Raw genomic sequence first — 23,441 nt, forward strand, 5'->3', positions numbered from 1 at the left:
TGTCAGTTAGTTTCACCCTGGTCTGGACCACTGGCAGACTGGGGTGTGACTGTTATGCATGATTGCATAGAGCTACAGGAGAAAGCTGGGTGGAAAGTAGACACCAAAGGAAGAAAACAGCCTTGACAACAGAGATGCTAGTCTTCCTTAAATACCCAGAACACCAAACTTTCTGAATAGAATGGATATGAATAAACAAAGCCTTGACTAAACTCCTAATTCAACATTCCTAGTTGTGTGTTAAAACTGCACAGGGTAAACTAGAGAAGGAGAGAAAATAAATGGGGAGTTAGGAGTATGCAGGTAAATGTTTAACCAACAGGCTCTGGGGTGAGGGAGTTGGGAGAATAAAACCTAAAAGACACTTACTTTATTCTGCATTTTTGTCAGCACTTTCTAAAGTCTAGATAATCAATAAAACAATAAATCAGGACCCATTTGTAGTTTTGCTGATTTCGAGGTATAAATGCTCATACGGAAAATTTAACAATCAGCTCAGGCTCTGGTTGGTTTCAGCATGCCTTAACTGATTTTTTTCTTTCCCAAATAAGTCTTTTTGCTTGCCTGTGTCTATTTCTTCATCTGTAAAATTAAGGGAACAGGAACTAAAAATGATCATTAAAGTCCCTACTAGATTTTAAAATTCTAATCTTAAACCACCTAAGTGACTGACATTTCCCTCATTTGGGAAATCTTGGATCTTTTTTCCAGTTGCAATTTATCCCCCTTTCCCCTACAAAAAAAGCAAAAACTCAGATCGAGTAGAATACATTTTCTCATTATAAACCTGCATTTATAAAAAGAACATACAGCATACCACCTATATTAAGATGAAGTATGCGTCCCACCCCAAAGCTGGGTTGGTTCCAGAATTCATCTCTCTCAGGATGGATTCACACTTTAGAACATGACTCTATACTAGTTCTACCACTCTTTTCTCTGGCATATACACATACATACATATATATATATACATATACATATATGTATATATATGTAAGCTGCAGGGTCTACCGCACCCGGATCTGGAGTCCCAGCCCCTATGATCGAATCCTGATTCCACTACGTGGATGACGAAGTGACACACTTCAGAAAGGCAGTGGGACAGAACCGATTCCAAAAGTCCCTTTCCTGGCCTCAATTCTACAATCCCGGTGATGATGAGCTTGGCCTGACCCGCCCCAGCACTGGACCGGCTTCTCTTCCAATGGCCGCGGCTTCCATTTTGGACCTTCTTGCAAAAACACCCAGGAAAGGGCGTGGTATCCAGAATTTCCCCCTCCCGGGTCAGCAATGCCACGGGACCTCAGCTAACTTGTAGTGGAAAACCACCAGGAACATTTAATCATCCTCGAGCCAGTCCCAAGGCTCGTTGGTTACCCCAACCCTCCCTCACAGCCTCCGCCTTACAGCAAAGGATTCCACTCCCCGCCCCATTCCACCCACCCCTGGCAAGGCAGGAGCGCGCCACAACTGTCGCTCCTCCCCGAACCTATTCTCGCGCGGTGAGCGCATCTTGCGACGGGATCACCTAACTCCCGACCATTAACACAGCCTCCCCACCCCACCCCCGGACCTGTTCCGGGAGTCTACCAATCCGCTCGAGGTTACTGCCCTGGTCTGAAATCAAGGTGAGGCGCTCTGCGGAAGTGCCCGCCTCTCGCTCCGCCCCTGCCTGCTTGCGGCGGGGTCCCGCGGGCCGCGAGATCGGATGTGCGTCATTGCGCGCTCATGCGGCGCCCAGCGGAAGTACGTCGCTGCGCAATTGACGCCGGGACGTGCTTGCCGCTGCTGCCGCCGCCACCGCCTGGGTGAAGCACTATGGAGGGGGCTTCGGCCAAGCGCTGGTACTTCACCCGGGAACAGCTGGAAAAGAGCCCGTCCCGTCGCGCCGGCATCGACCCGGACAAGGAACTTTATTGCAGGCAGCAAGCGGCCAATCTCCTCCAAGACATGGGGCAGCGTCTCAATGTGTATCCTTAACGCCGCGCCGCGGCCTAGGCCTCGGGCTTGCTTCGTAGGGCCTCAGGCTCCGGGTTCTTGCTGGGATGGAGGGATATGGAGACTGGGAGCGGGATTTAGCGGCCCTTCTTGGAGTTTAGGAATCGCCGAATAGACTCAGGAGGCTTGCGTGGGGAGGATTGGGATTTTTCAGTGTTTCCTTGTGGGAGGCTAGGCGGAGTCGTTTCCCGCTCCATAGTCAGCAGCCATCTACTCCTTGGCGTAGTGTGGGCAGCTCCGGACCCAGGTTTCTTTCCGGTCCTGTCGCTTAGCCTCTTCCTGACTATGGATGATTTTTAAAACCTTTGTTCGGCCTTCCAACACTCGGCCTTGGAGAACTGGCCCCTTTGTATCACCACAGGGCCGGGAGAAATGGATTTCCAAAACTTGAGTTGCCTTTTGTTGAAGACATGATGAAAGGGGAGGTCGGGAAACTGCGGCCACGGACGGGTCTTGAAACAGAATTGTTCGGTAGAAATTGCTTTCAGTGGTTTGCCAGAATTTATTCTCCAAGTGGTAAAAACACCGGGATGGCTCAAATTAACCTCAAATTTTGTCATTGTGCCTTTGCTGATCCTAATTTGAACTCAGGACAGTTCTTGATGAAAATTTTAGAAAATATTTGTTGGCTTGAAAATGCTTTATTTAGTCCTTCGTTTGTGTTATAGGTTCGTTGAGTTGAATTTACTTATTAAGATCTTGAGTGTGGATTTAAGCAATGTTCCCTAACCTAAATTATTTTTCAGTCTATTTGCCCAGACTGATGATATTTGGATTCGACGGTCTAGAGGAGGGGTCTTTGAAACCTGAAATAGATTTCTGGGGCAGGGTCTGTGAATTTGAATGGAAAAAAAAATAAGTATTTATTTTACACAAATGAGGGGCAGCTGGGCAGCTCGAGAGGAGAGGTCCTAGATTCAAATCTGGCCTCAGACATTTTCTAGCTGTGTGGCCCTGAGAAAGTCACTTGACCACCATTGCCTAGCCCCTACCACTCTTATGCCCTGGAACCAATACACATTATTGATTCTAAGGTGCAAGGTAAGGGTTTAAAAAAAAAAATAGTGGGTAGAGTGCTTATTCCTGGAGTCATGGAGGCCTGATTTCAAATCTAGCCTCAGATACTAGCAGAGTGATCCCTAGGCAAGTTACTGAAAACACTGCCTTGATTTCCTCAACTTTAAAATGGGAATAGTAGCACCTACATTCCAGGCTGTTATGGTGACAAAATGAGATAATATTTATTTGTAAAACTCTTTGCAAAGCTTAAAGCACCATAAAAAAATGTTAACGTATTATCGTTAATTGAAATTTAACATTTCTTTCAATTTCTTCAAAGCATTATGGGGGAAAAAACTCCATCAGTCTGCTAAAGGGATACCTTACAGATCCACAAAAGAGTTAAGAATGTTTGCTGGAGGGTTTGGAAGGCCCTACTGTATTGATGTTTTGGTGACTAAATCTGCTAATTCTTTAGTTTTTTCTTTTAATTTTTATTAGGTCAATTTCAAACATTATTCCTTGGTTACAAAAATCATATTATATTCCTCCCATAGCGGACACACAATTCCACTGCGTATTACATGTGTCCTTGATCAGAACCCATTTCCATGTTTGGTGTTTGCATTAGGATGTTCATTTAGAGTCTACATCCCCAATCATATCCCCCCCTCGACCCATGTCATCAAGCAGTTGTTTTTCTTCTGTGTTTCTACTCCCACAGTTTTTCCTCTGAATGTGGATAGTGTTTTTTCTCCTAAATTCCTCTGGGTTGTTCAGGGACACTGCATTGCCACTTACATTCCATTCGATTGTACCACAGTGTATCAGTCTCTGTGTTTATTGTTCTGGTTCTGCTCCTTTTCCCTCTGCATCACTTTTTGGAGGTTGTTCCAGTTCCCATGGAATTCCTCCACTTTATTATTCCATTGAGCACAATAGTATTTCATCACCAACATATGCCACAATTTGTTCAGCCATTCTTCAATTGAAGGGCATCCCCTCATTTTCCAATTTTTGGCCACCACAAAGAGTGCAGCTATGAATATTCTTGAACAAGTCTTTTTCCTTATTATCTCTTTAGGTAAAAACTGAGCAGTGCTATGACTGGATCAAAGGGCAGACAGTATTTTATCACCCTTTGTGCATAGTTCCAAATTGCCCTCCAGAATGGTTTGATCAATTCACAACTCCACCAGCAATGCATTAATGTCCCAACTTTGCCACACCCCCTCCAGCATTCATTACTTTCCTTTGCTGTCATGTTAGCCAATCTGCTAGGTGTGAGGTGATACCTCAGAGTTGTTTTGATTTGCATCTCTCTGATTATAAGAGATTTAGAACACTTTTTCATGTGCTTATTAATAGTTTTGATTTCTTTGACTGAAAATTGCCTATTCATGCCCCTTGCCCATTTATCAATTGGAGAATGGCTTGATTTTTTTTGTACAATTGATTTAGCTCTTTGTAAATGTGAGTAATTAGACCTTTGTCAGAGGTTTTTGTTATGAAGATTGTTTCCCAATTTGTTACTTACCTTCTAATTTTGGTTACATTGGTTTTGTTTGTATGAAAACTTTTAATTTTATATAATCAAAATTATTTTACTTTTTGTGACTTTCTAAGTTTTGCTTAGTTTTAAAATCTTTCCTTTCCCAAAGGTCTGACATGTATACTTCTTTAGTTCTTTTAATCGAAACAAGTAATAATGCTGTGAAGTGGTTAAGAGCCATTCATTAATCAAAATGTTTTTGGAATTCCCATTGGGCAGATTAGTAGCTACAAAGCATTATGACAACTGCTTGGGAAAGAGAGCAGGGATACAAAGAACAAGAGTCTGCTTTCAAGGAATTTGCCATCAAGTAGGGGTATTTGTACTTAAAGTATAAGGTTGAACTACATAACTGTCTAGTCTTTGTGTTATAAGATGTAATTTTAGTGGGGACTAAACTGCTGCTTGGCTAGATCCAGAAATGTTTTAATTATCTAGATTAACAATTGATAGTAGTGCAAAAACAGATATAAGATCCCAAGAAATTTACTGTTTAGGATATCCAGCATTTCAACATGAAAAATTTTCTACAAAAGAGTGAATTCTAAGTTTTTTAAAGCATAGTGATAATATATATTATTCCTATTCAGTAATAAAGTTTCTGCTAGAAATTATTATTTGTGTATTTGTCAGAGAAAACATAAAACCAACAGTTAAGTTCTTGGTTTCTATAGTTGTCGAAATATGCTCTTGAATGTGATTTTCTCAGACTTGCAGTTGCTTGGAATAGCTTTTCTCATATTTGCTTTTTTTTTCTCAAATACTTTGGCCTTCTACCAGTCTGTCGGTATTCCACATTATTTGAAGTTGCATTTTTGTTCATTCTTGGAGCAGTTTTTCTTTGTGGTTGAATTTTCCCTCATCATAAAGTTTTCAATACAAATGTCTCCTTTTATCATCACAGAAAACTGAAGCTAGCTAGTTGCTCATTTTACAGATAAGGAAATGAGGCTAGAGGTTACGTGACTTACAGAGGATCACAGGCTTGGTTCAGTGGTTAAGTGTCTGAGGCTGGATGTGAACTCAGGACTACTTTGAGATGGTGTATTTACTGTACCCATAATCTTTTTTTAACCTGTATTTTCTGTCTTATCGATTCTTTTTTTTTTTTAACCCTTACCTTCCATCTTAGAGTCAATACTGTGTATTGGCTCCAAGGCAGAAGAGTGGTAAGGGCTAGGGAATGGGGGTCAAGTGACTTGCCCAGGGTCACACAGCTGGGAAGTGTCTGAGGCCAGATTTGAACCTAGGACCTCCCATCTCTAGGGCTAGCTCTCAATCCACTGAGCTACCCAGTTGCCCCTGTCTTATCAATTCTAAGACAGAAGAGCATCAGGGGCTAAGTAATTGGGATTAAGTGACTTGCCTAGGGGTAACCCAGTGTGTTGGTCTTTCAAGCCCTTAGTTTTAGTCAGAATGGGGGAAAACCACATCAGTCACCAAATCTTGTGGCCTATTGTTGTTAGATTGAAAACATCAAATTAATACATAAAAATATTGATACTTTTTAGATTATAAAAACAGATGGAGATTTTCTTTGTGTTTGGTCCCTTCCTCATTTGAAAGTGATTCTGTTTCAAATTTTTGTCAGGATCTGTATTTCTGAGGCATTTTTTCTTGATGGAATTGTTATAGAAAAGTAGTAGGGAATATCTGACCTGACCACTTGAGATACCCTACTTAGAAGCACCATATTTCCTTATAATGGATAGTTGAATGGCTGGGAAGGTCAACATGCAGAAACTAGGGTAAAATTGTTGTTAAAAAGCAAAGAAAGTTTTAGTACTAGTGGTCTGGGAGATCTCTCAGGAATATTTTTATATCAGTGATTCACGGAATTTAAATCCTAGGGAATCTACCAGTGCAGATTAGTAGCTCTTTTGTCATTTAAATATTTAAAATTTTTAAATATCTCTTGGAGTTGCTAGGAGCACTGAAAGTAGCATCCCTGTTGTTGCAGAACCAAGACTGACTGGGAGGCCTGTTCTGTATCCACTCTGCCAGTATGCATATCATGTACTATATACAGTGTGATCTCTCATATCATGGAAGTTTTGTTCTAGAGACTCTCGAAATAGGTGAAAATCCTTGAAGTAGTGACATTGTGTTTATTTTATTATTTATGTATTTTGGAGGCTTTATAAACTCTTCTCACTCCCCTGTAAACTTTTTTTTTTAAGCCTTTACCTTCAGTCTTGGAATCAATAGGCAATGGAGGTCAGGTGACTTACCCAGGGTCACACAGCTAGGAAGTGTCTTGAGGCCACATTTGAACCTAAGACCTCCCATCTCTAGGCTTGGCTCTTAATCCACTGAGCCACTCAGCTGTGTGCCTGCCCCGCCCTCCCAAAACCTTTCCCATACTCTTAGAAACACTTTATATGCTCTTAAACACTTTCCACACTTTTAAACCTATGTAATTTAACATTTTACGAAAACTTCACAAAAAACACAGAGCATAGCAATCAGACATCAGTATGAGGTGCGGGAGAGCAAAAAGACTGATACTACAATCACTGAGCCAATCAGCACCCAGAACACAGCAGCACTGTGGTTGGTTGTCTTTCATTCATCCCATTAGCCAGTAGTATGTTGAACTTGCACAAGGGGTAGTGGCATACTGCATTTATCTGCAAAGTCTTGTGATATAGCAAAAACGCCGCAGAATTAGATTTTTTTTAAACCCATGATAAAAGTGAAGCCGCAATAAGTGATCTGTGATATAGTACACATCTGTTAATGACTTCCCTTTTCTCTCCTTATTGTAAGTAAATTACATTTGAACGCCAACATAAAAGTAAGTTACCCAGGCATAAAGCATAGATTTTGGTATTATTGATCTTTTAAAGAGACTTGGAAGTCTTTTTAGTCTGATTGCATTTTGAGAAATTCACTTAGAATCTATGATTGCACTGATAGATTATATTTTTATTCTGGATTATTTTTGTGCTTTGTGTGGTCTGAGAAAAGTAGAAGGTTATTATATGTTTGTTGTATGAGAACTCTGGTCTATGCCTATCTGTGTTTTGACTTAACCTAAATCTCTTAGCTCCCAACTGACTATCAACACTGCCATTGTGTACATGCACCGATTCTACATGGTCCAGTCTTTTACACAATTCCATCGAAATGTGAGTATGATTTTACAAATGATAAGAGATAAATGAATACTTTGTAGATGGTGGGGAAGAAGGAAGCAGTCTTTTATTGAGGACCTACTATGTGCCAGGCATTGTGCTAAGTGCTTTACAAATATCTCATTTGATGGAGAATTGTAAATAATGCAGTACTTTTGGGATTGGTATTGTCTGTACCTGTTCTTATTTATTGACTCTATAGAATTGAAAAATGTCATCATGCACGCCTCTTTCAAATAATTTGAAAGAGGCGTGCATGATGATATTTCCAATTCCATTTCAAGTCAACAGACATTAAGTTCCTTACTAGGGCACATTAAAGCTTGAAAGAGATACATTTAAGACATGTGCTACTTTGCATAATTAAGAAATTTGGAGAATAAGAAATAGTAGATACTAAGAGGAGAGACAGAGAGACAGAGAGAGAGAGCCTTCCAAGGCTATTATGGAGGTAAAGTGAGATCATATTTGTATACTATCTTGCAAACTCCAAAGTGTTGTATAAGTGATAGCTGTTGTTATGGTTATTCATTGTTTTCATGGGTTCAACTCAATTAGTATCAGTTCATGCAAGTCTTCCCAGATTTCTCTGAATCCATCATTACTTTCTATTTCTTTCATACCATCATAATGTCCTCAGCCACTCTTTAATTTATGGCACCCCTTTAATTTCTAATTTGTTGCTATAGCAAAAAATGCTGCTATTAATTTCTTTAATAACATATACCATATAATATTGTAATTTTTGTCCTCTTTCTTGGAACTCTTAATGGTATAAGACTAATAGCATTGCTAGATAGAGGGGGGAAATAGGTTAATAGCTTTTTCGGGAACCCAGCCTTAATTTTTTTCCTCTGCCCCACATAGTCCTGAACAATATTTATTGCTTTCCTCTGCCCCACATAGTCCTGAACAATACTTATTGCTTGTGGAAAAGAACCTTTTCTCATTTGAAAATACTGAATCATTTGCCTGAGGGTATTTCAAGGGGGTTGGGGGGTGGTTAGTGAGGCACAGTAGAAAAAGTTCTGGGTGTGGAATTAGACCTTGAACTCATCCTGCCTCTGGTGCTCACTTACCATCTTTGTGATCTGGTTTGGGCAAGTAGTTAACTGGCTTGAGTCTCAGGTTCCTCCTCCATCAAATGAAGTTTTGTTTTTGTTTTTTACAAACTCTATACACACCAAACCCCCATACAAACCAATACACGATACATGTATTGGTTCCAAGACAGAAGAGCTGTAAGAGCTAGGTAGTGGGGGTCAAGTGACTTGTCCAGGGTGACACACATAGGAAGTGTCTGAAACCAGGTTTGAACCTAGGACCTCTCATTTCTAGGCCTGGCTCTCAATCCTTTGAGCCACCTACCTGTCCCCCAAATGAGGATTTTAAACTAAATGTCCTCTAAAAAGAGGGCCTTTTGAGCTCTATATATGGACCTATGATTAATTGCTTTGTTTTGGAAAATTTTAGGACTTCTTCCCCCTTTAAATGAATGCTTCTAGAATTTGTTATAGGAACTTTTTTTTAGCTAAACTTTTTTTGCAAATATTATTTAAAATTTGTGAAATTCTTTTTTCCTTAGATAAATATTAAATTATCTATTTCTGCAGAATGGAGAACATAATTTTTTTTAACCCTTCCTTTTGTGTAATTGGAAATCTTGTGCCTTTGAACTACATTTCCCAGAAGCCCACTGACTTCCTGTCCTTAAGTGCTGACAAGAGATAAATAGGATGGTCTTCCGAGGCTAGCTCTCTTTTTATTCCTGGGTCAGGACATTGGTGGAGTGAGCTGTTTGAGCAGGTAGATTAGCCATGGGCACATGGTTTTATTTTGTTAATAATTACCTTTTTATTTTGTTACTTCTAGTGATTATTAATAAATCTTATAAAATATAATATACTTTATGATTTATAAATAATCTAATGTAATAAATTATAATAACATAAAATATATAATATAATAAAAAATAACAATATAAAAGTTATTGTATATTAAGTGTAATCTTTACACTTTCCATCTTAGAATGAATACTGAATAACTTGATTCCAAGGCAGAGATTCAGTATTTTCAAACTAGAAGTAGGAGAAAAGGTTCTTTTTCCTCAAGCAATAAGTATTGCTCAGGACTATGTGGGACAGAGGAAAAAATTTAAGGCTGGGTTCCCAAAAAAGCTATTTTTCCCTCTATCTAGCAATGCTATTAGTCTTATACCAGGCGGTTATGTAACTTGCCCAGGATCACATAGCTAGGAAGTGTCTGAGGCCAGATTTAAACTCAGAACCTCTGTCTCTGGACCTGGATCTTAATCCAGTGAGCTGCCTAGCTGCCCCCCATAGAACGTCATTCTATTTATTTATTTGTTTGTTTGTTTATTTATTTTTTGGTTGGGATTTTTTATTTTAGTTAATTTATAGTGCTTTTCCATGGTTGCAGGATTCATATTCTTCTCCCCCCCCCCCCCCCCCCCCCAGCTGATGTGCAATTCCACTGGGTTTTATATGTGTCATTGATCCAGACCTATTTCCATTTTATTGATAATTGTACTAGGGTGATCCTTTAGGATCTACATTCTTAACCATATCCCCATCAAACCATGTGATCAAGCAATTGTTTTTCTTCTGTGTTTCTGTTCCCACAATTCTTTCTCATAAGTCCCTCAGAATTGTCCTGGGTCATGTGACAAGGAAATCACTTTAAAAGACTGATATATATTAATTTAAGGTCGCCAAGGAATTCAGCTATGTAATTCCTAAATGAAAACTCAGGTCAGCAGTTAATCTTTTATAGAGTTTAATTACAAACAGGAGGAAGAAAGGAATTAGAGAGAGAGAGGAAGAGGGAGAGAGGGGGAGAGGGCTTAAATACCCCTTCTGTTTAGACTGGGCCAAAATGCCCAAGCCCTTAGATAGCTGGGGCAAAGAAAGGAGATCAGTCCCTATTACTCACGTGACCAAAATGGAGAAACAGTTTCAAGGGCCTCCACCTCCAGCTTCCTTCAGAGCAAGCTTCAGAGCACCTCTCCAACCACACAGAGCCAAAACTCCCCAACCAACCACAGTCCTCAGACCCCTCTATCTTTAAGGAAACCATCCAAGTTCCCTCCCCTCAGTTCTCACATCTACCAATCACTGTCCATCATTTTCCCTGTGCCAATGGTGGCTCTAGCTTAACCCAGGACCGCCCAGAGGTCTGTGGCTTTGCACATGTCTGTTGAAGGTCATATTCTCAAATAATTAAATCTTGGTCTATGCTGCAGCCCTTCCTAAATCCTGTTAGGACTGAGTAGGTTGGAAATGGTATTTTCCAAGACCTGGTTCTGTCATTCCAAGTATCTCTATTGTATCAATTCTAAAATCAATCATGACTCAAAGAAATTCCTGTTCTGTGCTTAAGCATAGGTCAAAGCCCTTTCCATTGTTCAGCAAAAGATTTCTGTCCTAAAGTAATCTTAAGAAGGGAGGAGGAGGAGGAACCTCCCATGCCAATGGGGTTCACATTCCAATAGCCAAGACCCACTATCAATAGGAAATTTTTCAAGTATGAAATTTCCCAATGGTGAAATTTCCAACATTTATAAGTCTAAGAAATTTTAAGGTTTACAATCTCCCCTGATGATCATTGGGAGACTAGTCTCCCCATTGATCATTTAACATAATCATTTTGTAGTTCTAAATTCACTTCTAACTAAAGATATACACAATATTCAATTTTCTAAGAGAAATTAGAATAGTGAGAGAGGAAATAGAAAAGAAAAGAAAGCAAAACCAATGTTTGCTAGGTGCATTGACAGAAAGCCAAATTAGGGGCAGTCCCTTTTGGCATAAATGTGTACAGTTACAATAAATGTTCAATCAAAAGTTCAGTCCAATCAATCACATCCAAAGTTCATTCTTGATCTTCTTGATGAAGTGTAGGTTTTCAGCATCTTTCTGCAAGAGTTCATTCTCTGGATATAAAAATTTCAAGCTTCTTTCTTGAAGATCTTTTCTCAAACAGAATCAAAATCTTTGAATTTTTTTATAAAAGTAAAATCTTAAACAAAATTCTTGGATTTTTATAAAAATACAATCTCAAAAAAAAATTCAAAAATTCTTAGATTTTAAATTAAAATACAATCCCCCCTGAAGTAAGTATTTAAGGTTTACAGTCATTGTGTTGCTGCTAGTAGAGAAGTCCATTACATTCATAGTACATAAATTGCATAGTACATTATTTTGAAAAACAAAGCAAGACAAACAAAAACCTTTCCTTTACCCTACTATGCTTTGTAGCTCCTGTCTTATTTTCCTCTTGCTATTCTCTCCAAGATTTCTAGGAATTGTCTGTACCTGTTGTCTTTTGCTCCCAGTGCTTTCTTAAGCCTTTTCACCTTGTCCTCTACCCCCACACCCAATTTTACTGAAAATGCTCTTGCTCATGACTAAAGGTCTCTTTTTTGCTTGACTTCTGTGGCATTTGTTACTAGTCACTTTCATGAAATTTATTTCTTCCTTTGGTGATATTGTCTTTGTTTTCCAAGTGATTATTCCTCAAGGCTTTCCTCAGCTTTTTTTCCCCTCACTTTTTTACACTCTCCGTTTCAGAGAATTTGTTCTTCAATGATTTTAGCTACCAATATTATTCCTCCTACTCTGATTCTGGAATTCTAGCCAAGTTCCTTCATTGCAGTATTCTTTTGTTTTCAGACACCTAAGAAACATTTCTGCCTGGGTGGAAATTACTTCCTTGCTATCCTTTTTATTGTCAAACCTATTCCCTCAAATCCCTCCTGCCTGAGGGTGAAGAAGGGAAAAAATGGACTTTTAGTCTAGTCTTCCTTACGTTCCGTTCCCACTCTTTCCATCCTAATTCGTCTTTATTTAAAAAAATAAAAGTATAGATTATTATAATTTGTTTCCTCATTATTAGCCTTCCTAGCCTTCACCTCTCTGTACATCTTGTATAACAAAGTTGTGAGATGGATTATTAGATTTTCACAAGTCCTGCATCATTATAAAATTGTATAATGTCCCTTTTCAGCCCCAGTACCTTAGTGGCATTTTCTTGCTTATTTGAAAAAGTCCAGATACAAACATTTTCTTCTAGCCAGGTTGGTCTTCTGATTGCTGTGCCTTCCTATTTTTCCACTTAGGTTTATTTATTATTTATTAATTTTAATCTTCCTACTGCATTTCTCAAAGCTTTATGTGCACGTCTTGAAACAAGCATGATTGGAGAAAAATTACTATTGTGGGAAGTGTTGAAGATATGAAAGAATATTGTCTCTCTTTCATCCTTAACTTCTTTTCCTTCTTCCATTGTGCCTTCTGGAATCCTTTTTTTTTTTTAAACCCTTACCTTCTGTCTTGGAGTCAATACTGTGTATTGGCTCCACGGCAGAAGAGTGGTAAGGGCTAGGCAATGGAGATCAAGTGACTTGCCCAGGGTCACACAGCTGGGAAGTGTCTGAAGCCAGATTTGAACCTAGGACCTCCCGTCTCTAGGCCTAGCTCTCAATCCACTGAGCTACCCAGCTGCCCCCTGGAATCCTTTTTTATCATTAACAAATTTCCATTAATTTTAGACCTCTTCCTCTCAAATGCTTTCCATCTTCTACTTGGAATTCTGTGGAATGTATTCCATTCTAGCCACCCTCTCTAGAATTAAGTTTCTCTTCTCCTAACTGCCATTTCTAAACTACCATCCCTTTGCTGTCTTTATTTAGTAATTCTTCCTTCTTTGAGATTGTCTCCATTAGCGTGTCATCCTGTCAAGAGCCCCATTGGAGTACCCTGTTGATCTCCAGGTCACCTAATCAAGTGTTTATTTATTGAGTGCCTCCTTTGTGTTAGACTCTAGTAGGTACTAAGCATGCAGGGGAAAAGTGTTAAACAATCTCTGTTCACAGTCAAAGGAGGGAAGACAGTAAGACCATGTGAAAATATATTCAGTATAAAGTTAAAAACACAGATATGTGAAAGTTGTTAAATACAGAGTCATTAGGGAGGAAGAACACTAGCAGCCAGCTAGTAAGGATTAAGAAAGCTTCATGCAGAAAATGGTATTTTGAACTACATCTTAAAAGAAGAGACTTGACGTACTATTTTTCACTTTAGTTTATTTGAGTTTTTATTTTGGAGTTTTGGTTTTATATGATTATTCTCTTACAAAAATGAACAATATGGAAATATGGTTTGCATGATAATACATGTAGGACCCAAATCAAATTGCAAACCTTCTCTAGGAAGGGAGGGAGGGAGACAATTTGGATTATATAACTTCAGAAAACTTATTATGAGGAAAATTGTCATTATATGTAATTGGTAAAATATAAAATATCTTTCTTAAAATAAAAAAGAGGCTTAAACACAGAGGCAGAGGAGTTGGGAGATAGATTGTGAATGAGGAACAAAAAGCCACATTGGCCTGGTCACAGAGTACTGTGTGTTCAATGAAGATAAATTGGGTCCAAGTTGTGGATGGCTAAAACAGAACTAAACAAAGGAATTTCTACTTTATACTAGAGACAACAGGAAGCCACTGGAATTGGTTTAGTAGAGGAGTCACATGATCAGATCTACACATAAGGAAAATTACTTTGGCAACTTAGAATGAACAAAAGTGGTAAGAAACTTGAGGCAGGGAGGCTAAGTTGTTACTGAAGTTGTTACTGCTGTTCTGTAGGCAAGAGGTGATGGAGGTCCCTTGAAATTTGTGTGAATGGAGAGAAGGGTTTGGATTCAAGAGATTCCATAAAAGATGGATTGTAGAAACAGCAATATTTGACAACTTGATCAGATATGCTTGGTGAAAGAAAGTGAGTAGTCCAGGATAATGCCAAAATTAGGAACCTGAAACACTTGGAACAATGATGGCACCTTTGACAGAAATAAGGAAGTTTGGAAGAGGGAAAGAAGTTTAGTTTTAAACACAGCTAAAAATAAAAAGTCCAATAAAGCAGTTGGTGATGTGGGCTCTCAAGGAAAAAAACCGAGACTTTATATATACAGAGTATCCCAAAAGTCTTATTGGAGTTTTAAGCTAATTAGTATACTAAGGCTTTTGAAAACCTACTATAGATCTAGGAATCCTCTGCATAGAGGTGATAATTATACCCATTGGGGTCAGTGAAGTTACTGAGAAAGAGTTTATAAAGGGAGAGGAGAGTCTAGAACAAAACTTGGGAACACTCACAATTATAAATGTGGGTGATGAGCTGGCAAAGGAGATTTGAGAAGAAGCAATCAGACACATAGACATACTAGGAGAGAGTCACAGTAATCCAAAGTAAAGAAAGTATTCTGGAAAAGAGAATAGCAGTGTCAGATACACAGGTTGACGATGAGACTGAGATTTAGCAGTTTAAAAAATCATTTGTTACCAGATCTCCAACTGTATTATAAAGCTGAAACCATCAAAATAAACTGATACTAAGAAATAGAGTAGATCAATGGAATATATAGTATAGCACACGACCATAGTTATTTAGTGTTGGATAAACCCAAAGATTCACTCTTTTGAGACAAATCACTATTTGACAAAAACTGGAAAAAGCTATTGCAGAGACTAGAGACTATTGAATAATAGAGACTATTGAAACCAACATTTCACACCCTATGTCAAGATAAGGTCAAAATGGATACATGAGGGGGCAGCTGGGTAACTCAGTGGATTGAGAGCCAGGCCTAGAGATGGGCGGTCCTAGGTTCAAGTCTGACCTCAGACACTTCCTAGTTGTGTGACCCTGGGCAAGTCACTTAACCCCCATTGCCTAGCCCTTACTTCTCTTCTGCCTTGGAACCAATATACAGTATTGATCTAAGATGGAAAGGTAAGAGTTTATTTTAAATGGATACATGATTTAGATATAAACAGTACTACTGTTGGCAGATTAAAGGAGCATAGAACTGTCTACCTGTCGAGTCTATGGACAAGGGAAAGATTTATGACCAAACAAGTGAAAATATTAGCTAATATAAAATGGCCAACTTTGATTATATTAAACTAAAAAGGTTTTGTGACAAGGAAATCACTTTAAAAGACTGATATATATTAATTTAAGGTCGCCAAGGAATTCAGCTATGTAATTCCTAAATGAAAACTCAAGTCAGCAGTTAATCTTTTATGGAGTTTAATTACAATAGGAGGAAGAAAGGAATTAGAGATAGAGAGAGAGAAAAAAAGAGAGAAGGAAATAGGGCTTAAATACCCCCTCTGTTTAGGCTGGGCCAAAAGGCCCAAGCCCTTAGATAGCTGATGCAAAGAAAAAGAGATCAGTCCCTATTACTCACGTGACCAAAATGGAGAAACAGTCTCAGGGGCCCCCACCTTCAGCTTCCTTCAGAGCAAGCTTCTCAGAGTACACTGCCACCACTCCGACCAACTCCTCAACCACTGCGAGTCTCCAGACCCCCCTGATCTTTAAGGAAACCATCCAAGTTGCCTCCCCTCAGTTCTCACCTCTACCAATCACTGTTCTTCAATTTCCCTGTGCCAATGGAGGCTCTAGCTTAACCCAGGACCGCCCAGAGGCTTTGCACATGTCTGTTGAAGGTCATATTTTCAAATGATTAAATCTTTGATCCTTTGCTACAGCCCTTCCTAAATCCTGTTAACCTGAGTAGGGTAGAGATTGGAATAATTAAATTTTGATCTAGGCTGCAGCCCTTACTCAATCCTGTTAGGACTGAATAGGGTGGAGATTGATTCCAAGTATCTCCATTGTATCAATTCTAAAATCAATCATGACTCAAAGAAATTCCTGTTCTATGCTTAAGCATAGGTCAGAGTCCTTTCCATTGTTCAGCAAAAGGTTTCTGTCCTAAAGTAATCTTAAGAAGGGAAGGAGAAGGAACCTCCCATGCCAATGGGATTCACATTCCAAAAGTCAAGACCCACTATCAATAGGAAATTTTTCAAGTATGAAATTTCCCAATGGTGAAATTTCCAACATTTATAAGTCTAAGAAATTTTGAGGTTTACAGTTTTGAGACATTTATGCACTGCTGGTAGAATTGTGAACTGATCCAACAATTCTGGACACCCAAAAGGCATGTATCCCAAAGAGATTAAAGAAAAGGGGGAAGGACCTGTTTGTACAAAAATATTTATAACAGCTCTTTTTGTGATGGCAAAGTACTGGAAATTGAAGGGATGTGTATCAATTGAGGAATGACTGAATAAATTGTGGTATATGATTATGATGGAATAGAAATGATGAGAAGCCTGGAAAGAGCTACATGAACTAATGCAAAGTGAAGTGATCAGAACCAAGAGAACATTGTTCACATTGACAGCAATATTATATGATGAACATTTTGAATGACTTAGCCATTCTTAGCAATAGTGATTCAAGACAATCCTCAAGGACTCAGGATGGAAAATATCATCTGCTAACAGAAAACTGATGAGTTTGAATGCAGGCTGAGACATACTATACTTTTAATTTATTTATTTTTCTTTTGTTTGAGTTCTCTTTCACAAAATGACTAATACAGGAAAATGTTTTACACTTTTACTCATGTAAAATATATATCAGCTTGTTTGCAGGGACAAGGGAGAGGAGTGAGAGAATAATTTGACTCAAAGTTAAAGAAGGTTAAAAATTGCTTTTCATGTAATTGAGGGGGGAAATAAATATTTTTTAAACATCATTTGATGCTTTGGAGAGAGCATTTTTATTGAGTGACAAGTTAAAAGATTATATAAGAGGTTTAAGGAGAAGAGAAAGTAGAGGCAATGGGTGTTTCAGTTCAAGGTGTTTGAGAAAAAGAAGAGAAATAGAGGAGTTGTAGGGTCTAATGAAGATTTTGTTAATGGTTGGAGGATCCTTAGGAATGTTTGAAGGTATTAGGAAGGGACAAGTTGATAGATTGAAGATTTGTGGGGGGAGAAGAGGAGAGTTGATTAAGGAATTTTTTTTCTGCAGTAGCAGATGAGAGTGGATGGAGAAGCATACATTACAGCCAAGGGACTTCAGAGACTGAAGAAAGGAATAGTAGATGATCTCAAGGGGTTTGGAGATGAAGAGAGAGGCTCACATTAAATGGCCAGATTTTTTTCCCCCAGTAAAGTAAAAGACAAAACCCTCAGCTGAGGTGAGGGGAAGAAGGATATCAGGGAGACTTTGAAAGAAAAGGAGGTTCAGAATGGTTTGCTCACCTTCCTTTCTCTGCAGCCTCTTGAAATCCGCTTTGTTGCCTTCCATACATACAACTTAATTGAAACTGTTCTCTCCTAGGTTACCAAAAAGTCTCTTAACTATTGTCTCTCGCTGGCCTCTTTTTATTTTTTCCTTTTTAAAATTCTCTTCCTCTTTGATTTCTGTCTTATGACACTTAAAATCTCCTCCTAGATAGTCATCTTCCCTTGGCTTCTGGCAGTGCTTTCTTCTGATTCTCCCCTTGTCTGTCTGACTGCTCCTTTCTTAATATCCATTACTAGGTTGACCATCCTTAAGGTGTCTTCTAATGCAGTGGTTTCAATGAGGATCCTTGTGACTACCTGTCTATGTTACTTTTTTTTTTAACCCTCACTTTCCTTCTTTGAATCAATATCGGTTCTAAGGCAGAAGAGTGTTAAGGGCTAGGCAATGGGGGTTAAGTGACTTGCCCAGGGTCACACAGCTAGGAAGTGTCTGAATTCAAATTTGAACCCAGAACCTTCCATATCTGGGCCTGGCTCTCAATCCATTGAGCTACCCAGCCGCCCCGCCGCGGGGGGGGGGGGGAGGGGGGTGTTATATTAAGTATTTCTTTGTTACATTTTTTAAAAAACCTTTATCTTCTGTTTTAGAGTTGATACTAAGTATCAGTTCTTTTTTCTTTTTATTCCTTTTCTTTTTAAATATTTTTCCATGTTTATATGATTTGTTTTCTCTCCCTACCCCCTCCCAGAGCTGACAAGCAATTCCACTGGGTTATACAAATGTCACTTGATACCTATTTCCATATTATTCATTTTTACTATAGAGCAATTTTTTTTAAGACTTAAACCCCAAATCACATCCCTATATATACATGTAATAAGCAATGTCATATGTGCTTTTGCATTTCTACTCCCATAGTTTTTTCTCTCAATGTGGATAGCATTCTTTTACATAAGTCTTTCAGGAGTGACCTAACATTGTAAATGACCCTTTCTTGAGATATAAAATGCCCCAGAACAGTGATAGAATCAGAATTTTAGAGCTAAAAAGAACCAGAGAAAAACGTTGAAAGCATAAGTATCAGTTCTAAGGCAGAAGAAAGATAAGGGCTAGGCAATAGGAGTTAAGTGATGTGCCTAGGGTCACACAACTAGGAAGTGACTTAGATCGTATTTGAACCCAGTTCCTCCCAATTCCAAGCCTGGTTCTCCACTGAGCCACCTACCTACCCCTTCTCAATATTTACCAATTAAATTTTAATCTGGTTCATGCAGGCATTTGATTACGTTGCTCTAAAACTGTCCTAGGACCTCTTTTCTGTCTATGCTGTCTTGTTTTCACTGACACCACCCCCACCCCCGTTGAGTTGTTGTCATCTCTACACAGATGACTCCCAAAATCTATCTCTAATCTCTGTCCTGAATGGCAGGTCCACATTGCTAACTCTTTTTCTGCCTTCATTTGAAAGTTCCATCATCATTTCATATTCAGCATATCTAAATGCAACTCCTTATAGGATCTTAAAAACAAGTTCTATCCAAACTGTGTAATTAGAATTTTGTACCCCAGAACTCCATTTCCCAGAACCCCATTTTCGTCCTTAAGTAAGTTGCGACCTTACATTTTGGAGATAAGGTTTCTGTAACCCCGCCCCTCCTTGGCTCTTCTCCCACTTTTGCTGTCCAGTAAACTTGTCTTTACTCAGGCTATATTTTTCCTCCTCTTCAAATGATTATTATTAAATCTTATAAAATATAATTCTTGGAGTTATTGGATATTAATTTTAATCTTACAAAACTAACTTCTTAGCTTTTATCCTTGCACCAGGCATTCCCTCTTCTTCCTCTCAAATGTCCTATGCCTAGATTCTATTTCTTCTTTGAGCCTCTCTCCTGCCTTCTCTCTGTTAAATGGTCTGTCCCTCTCTGTTAAATGGTGTGTACCATGACACATGAGTTTAATTCATTCCATGGCCAAGCTTGTAACTCAATTTGCTCATGTGTCAAATCAAATTTCCCTGTTTAAATTGATGGAAGTGCAATTAATCTATTCCCGCCCCCCAAAACCACATAAAATTTTTTTTCTCTTTTTTTAAATTTATTTTTATTTTTAAAATATTTTCCATGTTTACATATTTCATTTTCTTTTCCTCCCCTCTTCCCTTGCCCCTCCCAGATGCAGTAAGCACTTCCACTGGATTATATAAATGTTATCACTTACTTATACCTATTTTTCATTTTTGCAATAAAGTAATCTTTTAAAATCAAAACCCTTAATGATGTCATTTGTTTTTCTTCTGTGTTTCCACTCCCAAAGTTCTTTCTCTCCAATGGACAGCATACTTTCTCATATGTCCCTTGGGATTATCTTGTAGTAGCAGCTTCCATTACATTGGATTGTTCCACAATATTTCATTTTCTGTATATAATGTTCTCTTGTTCCTTCTGATTTCACTCTGCATCAGTTCTTGGAGGTTCTTCCCCTTTTGCATCTGAACTCTGTTCTGACTTAGCACTTCCTGAGTCACTAGTTATTCTATCAATATAGCTATTGAAAAGATAGCTCATCATCCCACAGTATCAGCCCTTTGATCATAAATGACTAGAAATAGGCTTCTAAAGTTCTAGGTAGGCAGTGTAGGAAGTTAGGCCTGGTTTGCCAGGCAGAAGAACCTGTCCTTGAAGATTGTAAGAGTAGGTTTTTTTTTAGAAATTTTAGTTGAGATTAGGACGTTAGGTATTGAGGGAGGCCTGAGCAGGAAACTGCCCAGGCTTGGAAGTTCAGAACATCCGTAAGCAGACCCCCAATGGAAAACAAAAACATGTCAAGCAGCAGTATGTACCAGATAAGAACTTAGGGGCCAAGCAGACCCCCGGCGGAAAACATAAACATGTCAAAGTTCCAACAATAGTATGTACCAGATAAGGACTGGGGGGCCATACATGCTGGTGGGTATATAAACCTCTGCATTCACGAGCTACAATTGGAACTCCTATGCTGAGCTCTCCTGGTGTGCACCAGATCAATAAACAACCCTTTTGCTTAATTGCATTGTCTACTGGTCTTCCTTGGTGGTGGGCAATAACCTGGACCCTAACAGTATAATCCTAAGGTATTAGAGTATTTATCTCTTTTTCCATCTTCTATTTTATATCTGTACTTCTCAAATTGAACTAAGTGTTTTTATCAAACTACTCTCCTCACTTTTGTCAAACTCCTACCAAATTAACCCTTAACAAAACCTAGGTAGTATTGCTGGGAAAAGGCTATGCATTCTTTTGAAGCCCTTTGGGCATAATTCCAAATTGCCTTCCAGAATGGTTAGATCACTTCATAGCTCTGCCAGCAGTCTATTAGTTTCCCAATTTTGCCATATCCCCTCCAACATTTATTATTTTCCTTTACTGTCATATTGACCAATCTTCTAGGTTGAGGTGGTACCTCAGCATTGTTTTGATTTGCATTTCTCTTTTCAGGAGGGATTTAAAACACTTTTTCATATGATTATTGAAAGTTTTGATTTTTTTCACCTGGAAACTGCCTATTCATGTTCCTTGGCTGGTCCTTTTCTCTTGAAGGGTCAAATTCCAAAAAGTGTCTTCCATCTTTGAATGACAGGCTTTCCATATTTACCTGCAGACACTTAATCTGTTGACAGTAACTACCATTTCAGTAGCCACAACTATTGCTTCTGATAGGTTATGTTAATAACTCTGACTACCATTGGATCCTCTCCAGTCTCTGATGAATCACTGGAACTTGTAAAGTTGCTGCCTGGAAAATTTCATCTGTGGATACTCATTCACTTGTGATCAGGGACCTTTTCAGGTATTCCTTGCTCTTTGATTTTCGGTATCAAACTTTCCACAGAGCTCTGGTCTTTTCTTTGCAAAGAGTTGGAAGTCTTCTATTTTGTTGAATGCCCATACTTTCCCTTGGAAGTATATAGTCAGTTTTGCTGGGTAGCTGATTCTTGGTTGGAGACCCAGCTCTCTTGCCTTTCTGAAGATCATGTTCCATGCCTTACGATCATTCAGAGTAGAACTTGCAAGGTCTCGTGTGACCCTGATTGGCATTCCTTTATATCTAAATTGTCTTTTTCTGGCTTCCTGTAGGATTTTTTCTTTTGTTTGATAGCTTTGGAATTTGGCAATTACATTCCTGGGAGTTGTCTTTTGGGGGTTTAGTGTAGAAGGTGTTCTGTGAGCTCTGTCAGTGGCTGTATTGCCCCCTTGTTCTAGAATCTCTGGGCAATTTTCTTTGATTATATCTTGTATCACCATGTCCAGTTTGGTGTTTATTTCTGGCTTTTCTGGGAGTCCAATTATTCTTAAATTATCTCTTCTCCCTCTATTTTCCAGATCTATCACCTTGTCAGTGAGATATTTTATGTTCTCTTCTAATTTCTTGGTGTTTTGGCTTTGCTTTATTAGTTCTTGCTTTAAAGCCTGGTTTTCTTTTACAGTTTGGTCAAACTGGTTTTGTAGATGCGTGAATTTCTTTTGCATTATTTCCCACTTTTCCTCCCAGAAGGCTTCCATCTTTTTGGTCATTTCTGATTCAAATTCTTCATGGGTTTGTGGAGAGTTTCCATTTCCTTTGGAAGATTTTGGAGCATTTTCTTGTATATCTTCTTCTATCTGCTCTGTATTTTGTATTTTGGCTCCATAGAATGTGTCCAAAGTCGCCCCTTTCTTCTTATTTTTCTTGGTATTCTGGGGCTTCTGTGCTTCTGTGGAGTTTGCCATCTCTGAATGTGGAGGATTAGCTTTTCTTATCTCTGTCTGGTGTTCAGAGGCTTTAGTCCTGGGCAGATTGTCTGTTCTATGAGCTTTCCCTGGGTTAAACTGAATATGCCTCACTGGAACTGGAATGGAAGGGTCGGACCACGAGGCCACACTCTCCCCCCCAGCTCTCTGGGTCGGGTTGCTTCCCGGAAGTTGCCTTCAGAATCGCTGGCCGTGAGGCTGTTTCATCGGCCTGCGGGGCGGGGGGGGGGGGGGGGGGGGCGGGGATGGGATGGGCTGCAGCTTCCCCAAGCTCCGAGGGCAGGGACTTTCACTGAGACTTGGATAGCAGGATCCAGCCCGTGAGGCTGTCTTGGCCGCCCTGAGGGTTGCTGTTGTTTCGACCAGCTCTCTGCAGCGGATACCCCAGGCAGTAACTTTCACTGGGACTGGGATAGAAGGCCCTGAGGGTTGTTGTTCTGAGGACCCTGCTCTCTGAGCCAGCCGGGCTGCTGCTTCCCGGAGCCTTGGACTCTGCGCTCCTACCCCTTAGGTCCGAGTGATCTCTGGTTCTGGCTTTTGAGGGGAGCCGTACCTTTTGAACCAGGTCCAGGTCCAGGAGGAGGGTTCCCAGGGTCTGTGCTGTTGATCATTTTGAATTTCGGCGCCTTAGGAGCTTATAGTTTGAGATCGGTGGGGAAGGGTTGGGAAGGGTTTTCCGGAGATCTGAACTTTAGCTTTCTCTAAGCCGCCATCTTAACCCGAAGTCCGGGTAGGCCCAAAACCACATAAATTATAACAAATATATTTATCAATAACAAAAAATGTAAAGAAATGAACTTTCTCATGAAATGTTATTTACCTTCAAGGTCAGGCGAAGATGCTGGCAGAGG

General features: G+C 39.3%; 1 protein-coding gene across 1 annotated transcript in view; it reads left to right on the plus strand.

Annotated features, from left to right (window-relative positions):
* Nucleotides 1-1,750: 1,750 nt before the first annotated feature.
* Nucleotides 1,751-23,441, plus strand: part of CCNT1 (cyclin T1) — a 40,812-nt gene continuing 19,121 nt past the window's right edge. The window contains exons 1-2 of the mRNA XM_056798354.1: nucleotides 1,751-1,973; nucleotides 7,602-7,683. Coding sequence (XP_056654332.1) covers nucleotides 1,822-1,973; nucleotides 7,602-7,683 — 234 coding nt within the window. The 5' untranslated portion in view covers nucleotides 1,751-1,821. The remainder of the gene's footprint in view (nucleotides 1,974-7,601; nucleotides 7,684-23,441) is intronic.

The sequence above is a fragment of the Monodelphis domestica genome, chromosome 5, assembly GCF_027887165.1.
Source record: "Monodelphis domestica isolate mMonDom1 chromosome 5, mMonDom1.pri, whole genome shotgun sequence".
In the NCBI taxonomy this organism is placed as follows: domain Eukaryota; kingdom Metazoa; phylum Chordata; class Mammalia; order Didelphimorphia; family Didelphidae; genus Monodelphis; species Monodelphis domestica.